This window comes from Centrocercus urophasianus, unplaced genomic scaffold (genome assembly GCF_019232065.1).
Source record: "Centrocercus urophasianus isolate 14NV4802_14NV808 unplaced genomic scaffold, USGS_Curo_1.0 seq_19, whole genome shotgun sequence".
Taxonomy (NCBI): domain Eukaryota; kingdom Metazoa; phylum Chordata; class Aves; order Galliformes; family Phasianidae; genus Centrocercus; species Centrocercus urophasianus.
In genome coordinates, this window is record NW_024884744.1 from 6,263,153 (window position 1) to 6,278,516 (window position 15,364).

General features: G+C 44.9%; 1 protein-coding gene across 4 annotated transcripts in view; it reads left to right on the plus strand.

Annotated features, from left to right (window-relative positions):
• The window catches only part of LOC122161396 (calcium-activated potassium channel subunit beta-2), a 114,600-nt gene that overhangs the window by 97,407 nt on the left and 1,829 nt on the right, over positions 1 to 15,364 (plus strand). For 2 of the 4 annotated variants that reach the window (XM_042820818.1, XM_042820820.1), the window contains exons 2-4: positions 3,991 to 4,101; positions 8,995 to 9,165; positions 10,906 to 11,101. In XM_042820818.1, the coding sequence (XP_042676752.1) occupies positions 3,991 to 4,101; positions 8,995 to 9,165; positions 10,906 to 11,101 (478 nt within the window). The remainder of the gene's footprint in view (positions 1 to 3,990; positions 4,102 to 8,994; positions 9,166 to 10,905; positions 11,102 to 15,364) is intronic. The other 2 variants (XM_042820819.1, XM_042820821.1) reach the window with 2 other exon arrangements.

Genomic DNA, 15,364 nt, shown 5'->3' on the forward strand with positions numbered 1-15,364 from the left:
GTGACTCTTATTTGCAGCAACAAGCAGCAGCTCCCTCTCTTGTAGCTGATCTGTGTATGCAAGAATTTCTTCAAAAGGTGGTCATTTTGATCAGCTAAGTCACCTGGGATGAAACAAGTTATCATGGAGATAGAAATGGATAGGAAGAGGCTCTGGGGAAAAAGAAGGAAGAGAAGTCAAAAAGATAAGCAGAAGTATAGACTATAAAGTCTGCTCTATAGGTAGTGGACTACCTAGACTCATAACAGGCAGGTAGCTCTTGGAGCCAGGTAGGAAAGAACCTGAGGGCTTAAAGAAAAAATTGAACAATAAGGCTTGAAATTTTTTCCACAAAACATAAAATCAGTACTGGAGAAAAAAAGATCATGACATGCAAATCTGGATGATTTAGAGGTTACCTTGGAATATTTAATTTTGAAGTGAATACGTACTGGATGTCATCATGTAGTAAAGAAGTATGACTCAAATTTTCTGAACATCCCTTTGACTAATGTGTAATACTGGGCAGAAGGATTTAATAATTATAAGGGATGACCTGAAGTTAAAAGAAGTTTGTCTTCGAAAACAAACCATAAGCCCCTGTATTCTGCACATAGCTAAGTTGCACCACATGTGATGGCTTCAGTCGTATCTAGCAGTCTCATCTTTCTCCTTGGGACATGGAGCATCTTAGCCACATTTGTGCCAGTGGAGTGCAGTGAGATCTGTCCCAGGCACGATCCTCCTTTAATTCAAAAACCAAGTGGGATGCTCAGCCCTCAGCTCAAGGGAGATTTAGGAGAAAGGCCAGAAATAGAGGTGAAATCATTAATGCAGCATCATTAGCGATCAGTCTTCCTGAACTCATTAGTATATTAGCACCAGCTCCCCATTGTCCAGTTTTCCCTTGCTGTAATGAGGAACCCCAAATTCAAGGTCGTTTGCTGGCTGGATTAGTCACTGAGTGCAGCCGGAGCTCCTGGGATACTCCAACAAGAGCAGTTATTTATGTCATTCTGTCCCACACCGTGCTCATTAGCTCACAGTACAGCAAGGTCTGGTCACGAGGCAGAAATACACCGTTTGATATCGCTGTTGCTGCTTCACGATTTAGTGTTGCTGCTGGCAGGGCGTTAAATGTTCCCTAAGTGGTAACTGTCTTCCACTAATGTGAATGCATTTCTTTTGTAAGTTAACTTATTGCTTTTCCTCTTAGTCCATGCTGGCTGTTCTTCTGCTCTGGCCACAGATAAAGTGGAATTCAGGCAAGCAGGCACTGGGCCCTGCAGGGAAAAGAAGTATTTTGAGGAAACATTGCTCCATGAATAGTGTCACAACATGAGAATTGCCAGTTTGGTGCTGATCTGCTCAATTTTAACAACCCCACCGGATTTTTCCTCAACCTCTCCCTGGTGCAACCCCACTTCCATCTACCCCTTCACATTGCAATGGGCCATACCTGGGAGCTGGATGTTTCAGGCTCTGTTTTTGTTCTGATTCTGGCTTTTACATTACTTCCATACCAGGATCAGCAAACTCCCCAAGGTCATCTCTGGATGCAGACAGGAGAATCTCAGCTTAGCAGTTAACTGCATAGTTGTGAGTAGGAAACAGCAGATGTTGCACCATAGAGCTAACCTTTGCCTAAAGGAGACACAAATTTAGCGACTTCCATCTGACTTCTGGAGTAGCTTCCATGATGTCATCAGAGTTAGGATTTTACACAAGATTAAGTGTGCAATTGCGTGTTAAACAGTGACCGTTAGCTCAGATTGCCCAGCTAATGAAGCAGGCAGCATTAACACCATCACATATGGTCTGCTTCTAGGCACCGGTGCCATGAGGGACTCTGAAATCTCTCTGACGTTAGAGGAGGAAGGACACCTCTCTTCCCTTCTGGCATCACCCCAGTGGGGCAGCCCCTCACTGCCAGCCTCACCCTCTGGCTCTCTTGTGACGTGCTCTGGAGCTTGTGGGTCTACTCCTTGCCCAGGAAGGACAAGGACTCAAGCAGGCAGCAGAAGCTGCTGATCTCTTTTAACGAGTGCCCAGGGTTTTCCTAATTAGGAACAGACTCTGATAGCACTCACCACCATCTCTGGGAGCAATCAGGACATAGTAGTCCAGCCAGCCAGGCTTTCCATCCTGTACCCTCAAGGCAGCAGTGGTAAATACAAACATCGTTTTATTTTCCAGCAGTAAGGAGCCCCGGCACTGAGCCTGGCAGAGGTCTCAGACCAGACACCATCATGGCCTCCAGGTAGCTGCTCTGCACTCTCCTGAACTGCTCAGTGCAGAAACACCAGAGTAGGATTAGACCCAATATCTACAACACAAATTTATGTCTGTGATCCCTATAAAAACACTTCTTAGCTGGTGGCTGATAGATGCTATTTCACCTTCTAAACTACAGTTATTACAGGAAAGAAGGACTTCTTGTTGTTGATTCCCCAGTACTTACCTACTGTGGTTGTAAGAAAGAAAAGAGGTTTTACTGGCACAAAGACCTGCAGCGATGACAATATACATGAGGAAAAGACTAGAGAAGAGTCCATTCCCATTGCCTCCCTTCTTTGGAACCACTGTCTTGTCCAGTTTACTGTGCATGAATGCAGCACAAAGCCATGCCAGATAGTACTCAGCCATGTCACTCAGCAGCCCATCTGTGTACACATGGATTCTGGCTCCCTGCCATGCCTGTCTTTCCCTGCAGCCACCTCAGCTGGATTTCAGTATTCTCCCAGGTTCATCACTATGCAAATATTGAAATCACCGTGTTTACGTAGATAGTGGCATCACAGACTTTTCCAGGAAAGAAGTACTGAGGAGTTCAAGTGCCTTCTCAACAGCTGGGTGTATTTTTCAGTGAGTTGCAGTGTATGAACTCCTCCATTAAAGCATTCAAAATCCCGCATATTTCATTTTTTTCTTTAACTTTTCTCACAAACGCCCGAAAGCACAAAGTGCTAAGCAAAGAAGTAACGTGAAATACAGTGAATCTGTATGGCCCAATCTCCACAAATGGAGATTATAGCCAACTTCACTGCACTCAGATGAGCAGATTTGGAGAAATTGTGAGGGGAGTGGAAGCTCCACTGGCAATATCCATATTATTTATGCAATTATTTAACTGCAATCCGTAAGGATAGTTTTTCATATTCAATTAATCCAGGGTATCCACAATCTTCTAGGACTAGATATAGCAAATATGCCTTAAATCAGGGCAGTTCTGCAGGTCCAGACAAAAGAGAAATACTTCCTGAGGTCCATTCGGTGCTGTATTTCACATTTGTGAGATCTAATTGCAGTAAAGGGTTAAAGTTGAAATGAAACCTCTGAGACTGGAGAAGGCATCACCTGTCTGATGCCCCTGTGAAACACAGAAGCCCCAGGCAGGAGCTTATTCTGTGGGATGTTAGAGAAATCTCTTGAAAAGTGATATTGGAAGAAAAATCCCTGAAGCCCAGGTTGAAATATCAAGCAAATCATACTTCTTTAGCTTCAGAGAAAGCTCTACCCGATCTGGCCAAATGGTTTTGAGGCAGTAATTTTTCTGTGGGAAAAGACATCTTTGTCACATCAGATACAATTCCATAAAACACTGCATTTATGTCTCATACTTCTGTCTCATTCAGACACCTTTCCTGAAAACCTCATCTCACTGAGGACAATTGTGTAGCCAATAAATTGCAATAAGCATGCATTTGCTTAAACAGCCACTTTCTCCCAACAAAATGCCGCCATAACATTGGATGCAGCTATTACCTTTTCTTAAACTGCCAATGATTTCTTGTTCATGGTGCAAAGCCTGCAAACTGTGGAGCATATTTTACCAGGGGGGCAAACAAAATTTGTCCTTCATTCCCTCTGCCAATTTGCCATTCTCACTACTTTACATCTCAGCTCAAGCTTATCAAATAATCCCTTCTGGGCGCAGCCACGGCAGATCTGGGTGTAACTTGGTCTGCTGCACTGGGTGGGCAGTGACAAAAACTATCACTCTTCCCCCAGGTCCTTCCATCGCCCCACTGCAGCAAGCAAAGCCAACACTGGGCAACCCTCTAAAATGTTTATTTGGACCAGTGGCCGGAGCTCTACATCTTACAGACACGATGAAAAAAGGTAAATGGCATCAATAATGATTGTTCTCTGATGGGTTTGGAATCTCTAGGACCACGACCTGTCACTGCTCTATAGCGGTGGCACTTGGGGAGGGAGGAGGGATACAAAGCCCCTTGTTCCCTCAGCTGCTCTCTGAAGGCCAGCTCCGAGGTTACCACAGCACACAGCACACTTATCCCCAGCACAGATTTGCAGTCACGGCTCCAAGCCTTTCACAGGTGTCCTGCTCCCTGCCCACAGCACACACATGCCCTGCTCCAGGCACAGCTCACAGCCTCCTCTTTTCCAGCTGCCTCTCCTCCAGTCACCTATGCCTTTTACACATCTACGTGATGCATCCAGCTGCCAGAGATGCTTCCTGTTTCTATGCATGCACATGTGGGAAGCATGTGTGCATGACACTGCACAGCAGCTGGGTGATGGCAAACAGCTGGAAAAGTTGCTGGCTTCTGGTCCAGCCCAGTTCAGCAGTACTGCTGCAGGAAATAGGCTGATGGACAGGGGAATACTGAGTCTCACACAGACAGGGAATTGCACAGACGAGAAGGAAAGGGAAGGAGAGGTTTTAAGTCTACAAAGGCAGCACTCAATTGGGAATGAGAGAAGTTAAATATCATTTCTGAGAGAACAATTGTCAGTAATGCTCAGGCTCATCCTTCCAAAATCTCTCTGCTTTGTAGTGAGATTTGCTGGGCAGCTCATCTTGTCACCACCAAACACATTTCCCCTTCCTTTCTTTCCCCCTTCTCCCTTGTCTCCTCTCCTTCAGCTCTCCTTGCAGTCACTATTAACTGCAATCACAAAACATCAGACTCAAGTGAAACAAAACCAGAGGTCAGTGCAGCTACAGTGCCAATTAGCAAAACACACTTGCTAGTTATTCTAATGAGACATTACTGCTGGTATCTGCCTAGGAAAATGGGTTTTGAGTCCAGGTACTAGAGCTGCCTGCGGGATGTTGGGTTTCTTTGGAGGACTGGCTAATTCACTGAACTCTGTTGCAAATTCCACAAGGGTGCTCAGCTCTTTGGATAATCCAATCCCAAATAGGTATTTTGAGGACTTGAGCTTAGCAGCAGGTTTCCATGGACATTCAGTTGGAGCTGGACATCTAACTGCTTCCTGTACTTCTGCAAGTCTCTTCTATAATTGAGTTTTCCCCAGGCTTATGTTCTTCTACCCCCTACGTACCAGCCGTGGCAATTCCAGGTACCTTTTCAAGCCATCAGAAGGGATTGAAGGAAGAGAAAATGAGAACAGGAGAGTGCTGACTGCAGCCTCAGGACTGCAGAAGAGAGGTGTGAACATGGAACAAGTGCTCACGACGGGAGGAACTCACCCGTAGCTATCTGATGGCGATTTTAACATGCGTAAGGTCACTGGCAGCAGCACCACGTCATACAGTCAGTACATTTCAGACAGATAACATCCCCTAAATGACCCTTTCCTAGGAATCCTGTGCTCATTAAGCTTCAGACAGAAAGGCTGTCAGCTGGAGCAGCAAACTTATGCCAGCAAACAACAGTCTGCTGCAGCAGTGGGTCACTTGCTGGGGGATAATTGCCTCCTCCAGGGTGGGGAGTGTCTCTCGGGCATCTGCTTTGGTAGCGCCAAGGCCAAGAAGTGCATTCATTGCTATGTTTGAGAAATCTGCTGCTCCCCAACTGCCACTTCCTAGGCTTTGGAAACCTAGCCAAGACCTCATTACTTCTCAGCTGTTCATTATCTTTTCCACAGTGCTATAAGCTTGGAAAACCAAAGCACAATTCAGTTTGGCCTCTTTTGGAGGTGACAAGGTAGGGAATTGAGTGAAGTCCATTCTTAGTGATAGGAACCACCAGAGAGGTTCATGTACGAGTTCCAGGGACATATCCTCTTGCAGTACTTTAGATAATAAGAATTGATGCAACAAAGCATCCCCAGTAAGGAAAAATGTAAATACATTGGATTATGAGTAGAAAAGCCCCTGAGCAGTAGAAATTCAGTGGTTAATATATGAGAGGTTTTTGACCTTTTTCTTCAAGGACTTCTGCTATCAGTAGATATCAGAAGTATGACTTCTGCATAATAACTGTGATATCAGAGAAGAAAACGTAGGTTCAAAGTCACTCTGAATATTCCCAGCAGACAGGAATCTCAACAGCCCCGCAGCCCACAGAGCAGGTGGGAAGCAAGCGACAAGCCTTGTCCTTCTCATTACCTACTACTAAAATATCTGTCCCCAACGATGGCAGAGAAAAGTCTTGGCTGCAGCAAATGGGAGCAGCTCTGCAGAAGATAGGGAACTTCTTTATGAAGGTGATTAGGCACTGCATTTCTCCTTGGTTGTAGCATTCAGGCAGACTAACGTAACACACACCCTCCTCTCCCTTCATCTGATGGCTTCATAAGGAGCTGCTGACCACCCTGCAGTGGGATCCCTGCTTTGCTGCCACATCCACAGAGGGACCGCTCTGCTGTGTCCCCCACAGGCAAGGCCACAGCTGAGGTTTCCTCTCTGGCAGTCGAAGAGGGGAGAGTAGCCAGCCCATATCCTGTGAGCAATTTGGCAAAGGGAACATTTCAGCTTGAAAATGATGATGAGAGCAAAGACCTTTTGTCCTTGGAGGTTTGCTTTCTATTAAATGTCTTTACAGGAGGCGGAGAGACCTTGTGTTTTGACAGCTGTGACATCTTTAAAAACAAAATACACCCACTTCCACACCACTATCATATTTGGGGAGTTGCCACAGGTAATCACAATTATTAGATGGAGTCTGCGAGATAAGCAGTGATCCGTGTGCTGACAGCCCTGGGGTGCAGCATCAGCCGGCCAAGCACAACACCCCTCCAGCTCTCCCAGTCAATAAGTGCCAAAAGTTCATATGTACCAAAAGTTCACACATGCTTAAAACCCATTCCACACAGCAGCAAACTCACGGGCAGGGTAACACAGCTGCTAAGGCGATGCTCAGGCTGCCCTGCTGCAGCAAAATATTCTACTCACCTTTTAGCCCATCTTTTCCTAACTCACGCTCTTGGCTCAAGGCCACATAGGAAGCATTTGCAACCATTCTCAATTAGCTATTTGTTTTTAAATTGTCCATTTGTATCCCTTTTATGTCCTAGCTGCTCTGGTGACACTGGTGAGCGATGGCTCTGTGTTTTATGTCTACGCGCTGACATAAGTTATGCTGTGTGATGGGGTAATGTTCTGGAACTGCATGACAATTTCTGCCTTCCTGCCTGCTTCCATTTGAAAGCAATGCAAATTGTAATAGCAGCTCTCAGAGTTAAACACAGATTGACAAATAATCATAAAAAAGTAGCATCAGATTATTACTCTACGTCACTTATTTGAAGGCAATGGCATCCACCACTTCACAATACATTTTTCTCCCCAGCACCAGGGAAAATTTTGACAGGCAGAATTACCATTTCATTCCCAACTAGAAAAACAGTGACAAGCTTCAAAGGACGGTTTGGAAGAGAAACCACAGACAGCCAAAGGAGTAAATTACAGGAGGATGAAGAAACCTCAAGAGGTCTTAGTTATGGGGGATTGATGGCAGCAGCATCTAAGTACAATTCTTACTGTAAAACCCCACACCTCCTGTGCTTTGCATGACTATGACTCATCACCTAAACACAAATTCAATTCCACTTTTAAGGAGTTTGTGATTAAACGTGTTTTTTTTTCTTGTTTTTACTATGCTTTTGTATGATTTTCCATCTGTCTCGACTGTGTCCCTTTTGGTGGATGTAAATGATACAGTTGGTCTTTCGTCACGCAGTGCTTTTTTCCAAGGTTGAGTGAAAGTTGGTGGTTCAGTTTAAAGGAATGGAGGGTTTGCAGTGATGTTGATGTTGCTCACCTGCCATTTTGCAGACAGTAGAAGAGGAACCTCTTCCACGTGTACTACCATGTCCATGTTATGGTGGTGCCAGGGCTCAGAGGTGTGCGGTTCTCACGCTTCGAGTGCTGCCTGGATGATTCTAAAGAACCGTAACAGAAAACACAGGAGATTTTGACCAGCCTCAGGTCTGTAAGTACATTTTAAACCCACAAAGTTTGAGTGTGTTTGAAATGTACTCAAATATTTTCTTCTTCACCATTGTGTCCTCATGACCCATCGAATCATCAAAGGCTCAGAGATGAAAGGAGGACTTACGGTTAGAAAATGGAAAGGACTCTGCTGAAGGGGGAATGGTCTGTTGTATCTGCTTTTTTTTAATCCCAGAACAAATAGCTTTAGTGAATAATTTTCTGCCAGAGTTTTCAATGTAATGAGTAACGGAGCTTCCTGAAAGATATTTTTTAAATAAAGCAAATAAGCTCTCAATCAAATAAACCCACAGAAATCAACTGCAAAATCCCCAAAGTGTTTCATGAGCCTTGAGCTGCAATCAGGGCTGAACTTTTCCCAAACCACTAACCTGTAGGGAATCAGAAAAGAAAGCTGTCCCTTCACAAAATGTCAGTGACTACTTCTGCAAGTTATATCCTGCATACAGGAACATAAGTCTTGTTACCATATTTGACTGAAGACAAGACACCTTACATACCCAAATGTGTTATAGTACCCTAAATTGGCACTGAGAAATCAAATTCATTTATATCATAAATATTCTGAGCCAATGAAGCTGCACCAAAGAAGGACCTACTGAGCTGGCACAAGTGTCTAATCTTTATATTTGCAATAAGAGGTTTTTACCTTCTCAGAAATGGCTGTAATTTGTTTTGGAGATGAATTAATTTCCACCAGGTCAGAGTGAATCCACTGAATAAGGACACCTGAGGACCCTTAAGCCTTTCTCTCCCACAAGATGGGTATGGAGGTGGAACTGCCCACCCTAAAGAGGATTCATTGACTAAATGAACTTCACATAAAAATATATTATTTTCAACCTCAGAAATATTTACCAAAAAATCAGGGATCATGATCTACTGGACAAAAGGAAAACAGTCACAGCCCTAAAAGCTGGAGAAGACCGGGCCATACTCCTCGGGCTGGCCATGATGGTGTGCTCTATCATGATGTACTTCCTCCTGGGAATCACCCTGCTGCGGTCCTACATGCAAAGGTAATTTTGGTGTGGTTACCCTGACCTCACATACCCTGCTCCAGCTGACTTATCACAGCTTGTTCTCATGACTGGTTTTATTAAAGTTGCATAACTTCTCTTTTTGGTCAACAAAGATCATATTCTGCATTTCATTTCCGTAAAATAAATTAGGCATAACGACAGTGAGAGCAAGCTGAGCAGTGCAGGCATAAGTGAGGGAAAATTTAGATCCCTGTTTGACGAAATCTGATCCATAGGCTTTAGCCTTGCTGCAGTTTAACACAACCATAATATCCACATCAGCTGTTCTGCTGCCTGCTGAAACCTGTCAGACCCCCAGTGCTTTGCTACAAAGCCCAGACAAAATCCGGAGAGAGCAAAAGTATTTAGCGGCCTTGAGAAACAATGCACTTTCAAATGAAAAATGGAGAATTAATTTGGAAAGAAATCCAGCTGCTTTAGAGCATGTTGTTTTCCATGTGGGTTACTGCTTTCACATTTAACAAGTGAAATCCTCCCAGAACACAGCAATTTGTGAAAGTGAAATATCGTCTTTCATCTTTATTGCACTGTACTTAATTTTTCCAAGGCCTTCTCTGGCTTCTTTCTCTGCAACAGAGCAGAAATTTTGGCCTGTGATTCATTAACAGTATTTGAAAGCAGATTTCAAGCACCAGCCCTATTTAAAATCCATCCCATACAGAAATAAGAGTGTCAACAATGGTTTTTCCACTCCAACCAGCAAAGTTATGGGGATGAAAAACATGTAATTGTGGATCAAAATGGCGGTCTGCAAGCCCAAAACTTGGCACACGTTGGCTTATCAACAACAGAGTCTGTATTAAGATATTCACAATAAGTGCCTGAAGTTAACTGGTATGAATATCCTCAATTACATCACTGCAAAAGTTGAAAATCATTCCTCAACCCTGCCATGATAAGGAAAAAGAACCATTACACATGAGGATGAACTGAATGCCAGCCAGCATCTTATTTGTGCAGTAAAAGTATTTACCCCTTCTTAAGTCCAAGCAAAGTTTAGATTTCTGGAGACAGGGATCGAGGCCTTTTAAGTATCTCAGAGCATTTGCATTTCCAAACTGTCCTCACAGACCTTTCAGCAGTATCAGGGTCAATTGCAGAGGCTGCTAAGGTCAAAATTGCTCGTGTGGAAAGCTGATTTATATAACAAACTATGTGAAAAAATGCCTGAAGCACCTATGAAGTATCAAATATTCCAACTTCACAAGTCTCCCATGGATAGGTGTTACAGTACTACCCACACCTGTGCATAAAACAGCAGTCAAAGGGAAAAGTGAGTAAAAGAAGGGTTTCTGCAGGTGTCTGCTAGTGAATGCCCATATGCCAGCAATGAGAGGTTGTCCTTCTTGAGCTGAGCTGGATGCCATGGTTAATGGTTGAGGCTCAGCTCATGGCATCCCTTCACAGCCCCACTTGTTATGCGCTCTCCCTGGAGCACGCTGCTCCGTATCCTTCTCTGCTGACTCCTTTTGATCTTTATAGACCTTCTTCAGACTGAGACCCAGTTCCCTTTTCATCTACATACATAAATTAGTGAATAGAGATATCTTCCCAAACATTAGGCGCTGCAGAATAACACAAGAAAGTCCAGCCCTTTCTAAGGGCTCAAAGCCCTTCAAGATTCCCCTCATATATCCCCAATGGAAATTCTGAGCTGCAGTCAGTGCTTATCACCCATTCTAGCCATGCTCTGACATCTCCTTTTTTCTGCTTTAGTGTCTGGACAGAAGAAGCTCAGTGCTCGCTTCTCAACGCATCCATCACTGAAACCTTCAACTGCTCGTTTAGCTGCGGCCCAGACTGCTGGAAAATCTCTCAGTACCCCTGCCTGCAGGTGTACGTCAATCTCACTTCTTCTGGCCAGAAGCTTCTGCTCTACCACACCGAAGAAACAATGAAAATCAATTCTGAGGTAGGAGCACGGAACGAAATTTCTTCCTAAATGGATTTCTGGAGGGCTGCTCACTGTGTTATAGCCATTCCCTGTTTAAACGTGATATAAGGCTTGCAGCTCCTACTTTCCTGTTAAACGCAGAGCAGAGAGCAGTGCCCAGACAGAGCTTCCATCTCTGAAGGGGAACATTCTCCTCCACCCCATGCAGACAGCACATTCTGGAGTGCCACACCTGAGGCTGGAGCCTCCTCTCATCCCTCCCTCCCCTCCCCCCAGTGCTGGGGTCACAGATGGTGCAAAGATTCTGAAGGTTTACATAAAAGAGACTGTCAAGACGAAAGATAAAAAAATAAAAGGCAGACTAAGATGCTGGCCCATTTTCTCACACCATTTCCCCAATTCCAGACTTTGAAAACAGAAATATCTTTAACAGAAGAACTCCTCTCTGCTTCAGCAAGTGTGACACCCAGCACGACTCAGTCCAGGTGGGACACAGACAGCTCCTGCCTGCAGGCTGCGATGCAGGCAGCGGGCACGCAGGCAGCAGGCGCACAGACGGCACGCAGGCAGCGCCGCTCCGAGCAGCGCCTGCTCACAAGTGGCTGCGAGCCGCCTCTGCGATGCTGCGTATGGGGCTCTGACACGCGCCTCTCTCATCTCCCCTTCTGCACATCTCCAGCACTGGGTGCCAAAGACCACAGGCTGCAGCAAGATGGGATGCAGCTCAGTCACGAGGCTTTAAATGCTTAGTTATCCAAGGTCACTGAACCCCAAACTACAGACATGCTGCAGTCCGCAATGGCAGAGCCCATGTTCGAGCAGCTGACAGCCTAACCTATTGTATTTCTATTTATGGCAGCAGTTCAGGAGACCAAATTACTTCTGTATATTAAGATGAAGTGATATTAAAATGAGTCAAAGCACCGAGTGGTTGCACAGGGTGGTTATTCTGCTGGATAATTAGCTCCTGTGGCTGAGAAACAAAGTCCTTTGGAGTTGAGGTGTGAAATACAGCAGTGTCCCCATTCCACCCCCAACAGTGCAGAAAAGAGGCACCTGCAGTCCATTTCCCAGCACCTACAAGCTAGGGCAGATCCGACTCTCCGCTGAGACAGAAGTAAAATCCAGTGATTCGATTAAAACAGATCAGATCAGTTTCTGCACTCTACTGGATTCAAGTAAATCAGGAGGTTTAGCATAAATCTCCACATTCTGCTACTGATTTTTGTTTGATGAAAACAGATTTTGAAATTCTCCTGAATACCTCCACCTCTTAATTTAATGTGGGCACAGTTAATACTCCTCCAGCCCAAGGTTGTTTTACAGGTTAAGCTCTACTCTCAAGAGGATTCCTAGGTTTTCCTCATGTGCTGCTGGCTATGTGACCTGAATCCAAACACAGTTTTTAATGGACGCTCGCCATGTCTGTAAAATAACTGGCTGGGATCAGCAGAGCCTCCAGGCTTCAGGCCAGTGCAGCCCATTTCTGTGGGGACCACCTCCTCCCAAACCTTTTCTAAGATCTGCATTACATGGTAGAAGCACTGGGACAATTCCTACTGCAGATCTTGGAGGATTAGGAAAAGGATGTTCCATTTCAGTCTCAAGGGTTATCACAGCTTCAGCAGAACGCATGGCTACAGACTAGAAAGTGAGGTATTTTACCAAAAGACAGAGGAAATGCCAAAATCCCCACATCTGCTCAACCCATGCTCAGCACTCACCACCTTCCTCCTGCTTCATCACACCTTCCCAGCAAACCCACCCTCACCCCCTGCATCCATGTCCCAGCAAACTCTTCACCCTAAGCAGCCATTGGACCATTTGCATTATTTCCCCCTCTTCCTCTACCCATCTCTGCCTTGCAGGTTTGCATTCCCCATCTTCCTCCTTGCTAAGCAAGCCAGAGAGAAGTCTGCCCTGGCTCACTGAGCCCTGACAGAGATGAAGATGCACAGACATGTTATACACCAGCACACACGACCTCCAAGAGGTCCCCCTGCCTCGTTGAGCACCGCCACGCATGCCAAGCAGCACCTGCAGCCCATTTTGCCCCTCTTGCCAGCAGCAAAATGAGCAGAATGCACTTTGATTTTAAATAATGATTAATCTAGGAGACTTGCTACCTAACGGAGCTGCTGTCCCACATGGCGTGGTGAGAAACAGGTGCCATTTATATTGAGACATACGGCGTGCCGCTGCCAGTCTCAATGGGAAGTAAATGGATGCCAGCTGAGCTGCTCAAGCCTATCCCAGAAAAGCATCCACAGTTTTTCATGGCTTGTCATTGCACTGACTGTCTGCACTTTATCTCTAGCCTTAAGACAAGACCAACTCCTTGCCAATACTACAATCATGGCAGCTTAAATACTTTCACAGCTATACTTTTCTTACTTGGTTGCCATACACTACAAGAGTCGACATTGGGCAGTGTAGCCTGCACCCAGAGACGTCTGCCATGCCAAGGAAGGACTGAGCAGCTTAGAGCAGTTCCAAAAGCCCCGATTCCATTCCGTGCTACGTCATCTTGATTCCTTTCATGTCACCACTGGTTTATATCCATGCTTTGTAAGTGAGGTAAGCAAGCAGATTTGATCATCAGAACCAGTTACGTGCTTGCCCAGAGTTGTTGTGCAGTCTCCAACCATGGAGATCCTCACAGCTTGACTGGCCAAGTGACCCTTCACTGAGCAGGGCTTTGGGTTGGACAAGTTGAGAGGCAGATAGCCTGTACAGATTGCCCAGTCCTTTAAATTAGAAAGGTAGGGCTGGAAATCTAGCAAGTTCTCTTTATAACTACCTAGCATGTGCTCTTAGTGATCAGATTGCTAGTAACACAAGAGCCACTTATCCCATGTTTTATCACAGAATTCTTACTTGAGACAGAGGTCCAGACAAAGTTTACTTCCATTCTTGCGGACCTCCAGGTGTTTGGCAATGCAGAATTGTAATAAAGCAGCGCAGCTTTAGTAGTTTACATTTATAGACACAGCATAAGAATGGCAGATATAAAATTCCCTGCCAAGCATTTGAGAAAACTAAATGGCAATCAAACCAAAGAAAACACTGCAAACATCCCATTATCAGCATCTGCCTGCCTGCCCATCACCCACACAATGCTCAGAACTGAAACAAGGACATTAGCACATGGAGCGAAGGGCACCCGTTATCTTGAAGCATGAGAAGACATGATTTTGGCACAAGGAGCCTGGTTGTGATGCAAAGCATATCAAGCTCCCTTGCATGACTGCCTTCCATGGCTTCATCACTTCAAACCCAGTTGGCTCAGGCAGCCCAACCAGCCCGACACGGCTGGTGGCTCCGTGTAGGAGGCAACAGCTCGAGTTTTGCTTCTGCATCAGGTCTGCTTCAAAAGTGCTTGCAGAATACTCAAGCCTGCAGGAAGCCAGGATCTGCAGAACTTCCCCACTGCACTCTGGGGACAATTCTGTAGACTCTGATTCCAGGAACCTGTCATCACTGGGGCTTTTACATGCCTGCTGTTTTCTGTCAAGAGGACAGGACTGTGCAACAGCAGCCAAGTCCTCATTCAGTCTCCTCTCTCAGGACAGTAGCAGCTGCTTCAAGGAACAAAAAAATCTGACTCCAAACTTGCAATAAAAAACACAACAAAGCATCAGAGCTGGAAATATTGCTGTTAGGAACATGATAGCATGATTCAGTAAAAGAAAATTAGGTACAGCTTCACTGACAATTTTCCCATACTGAGTAGATTATGATCTATTAAGGAGTCACAGACACTGGAAGAGGGCTTGCAGCTTTGGACATTTAAGACAAAGCTGGGCAGAGTGCAAGAGAATATCCTGGGGGGAGCAGCCCGGCACCAGCAGGAAGATGGATGAGATATTACTGACCTGATATTTTCCATCTTTAATTTCTAGAGCTCTATGAAATATTCATTATGGCAGGCCGACATGCTCTACCCTTAATGCTGCAGTCGGCTAACTGCAGACAATCTTCCTGCCGTGCTTCAAATCACATTCTGGGCTAATAAACTTGCCAATGAATCAATCAAATCCTGTTATGAGGTTAATCCTTGAATTGTTATTAGGACTAGAGATTTGTCTCAGTACGTTATGAGAAGTCACAGTGCAGTCATGAGAAAGAACAGAGGGACATTTATAAAGTTTATAACTTAAGACAACAATAATAAAAAGCTATGGGTTGCATTAATTTAATAAAGATGACTCTTTTCCTTTGAAAAACTCTCTTGCCATGGTTAAGTTACATAAATTTAAGTATCACTCCCAAAAAGCAAGA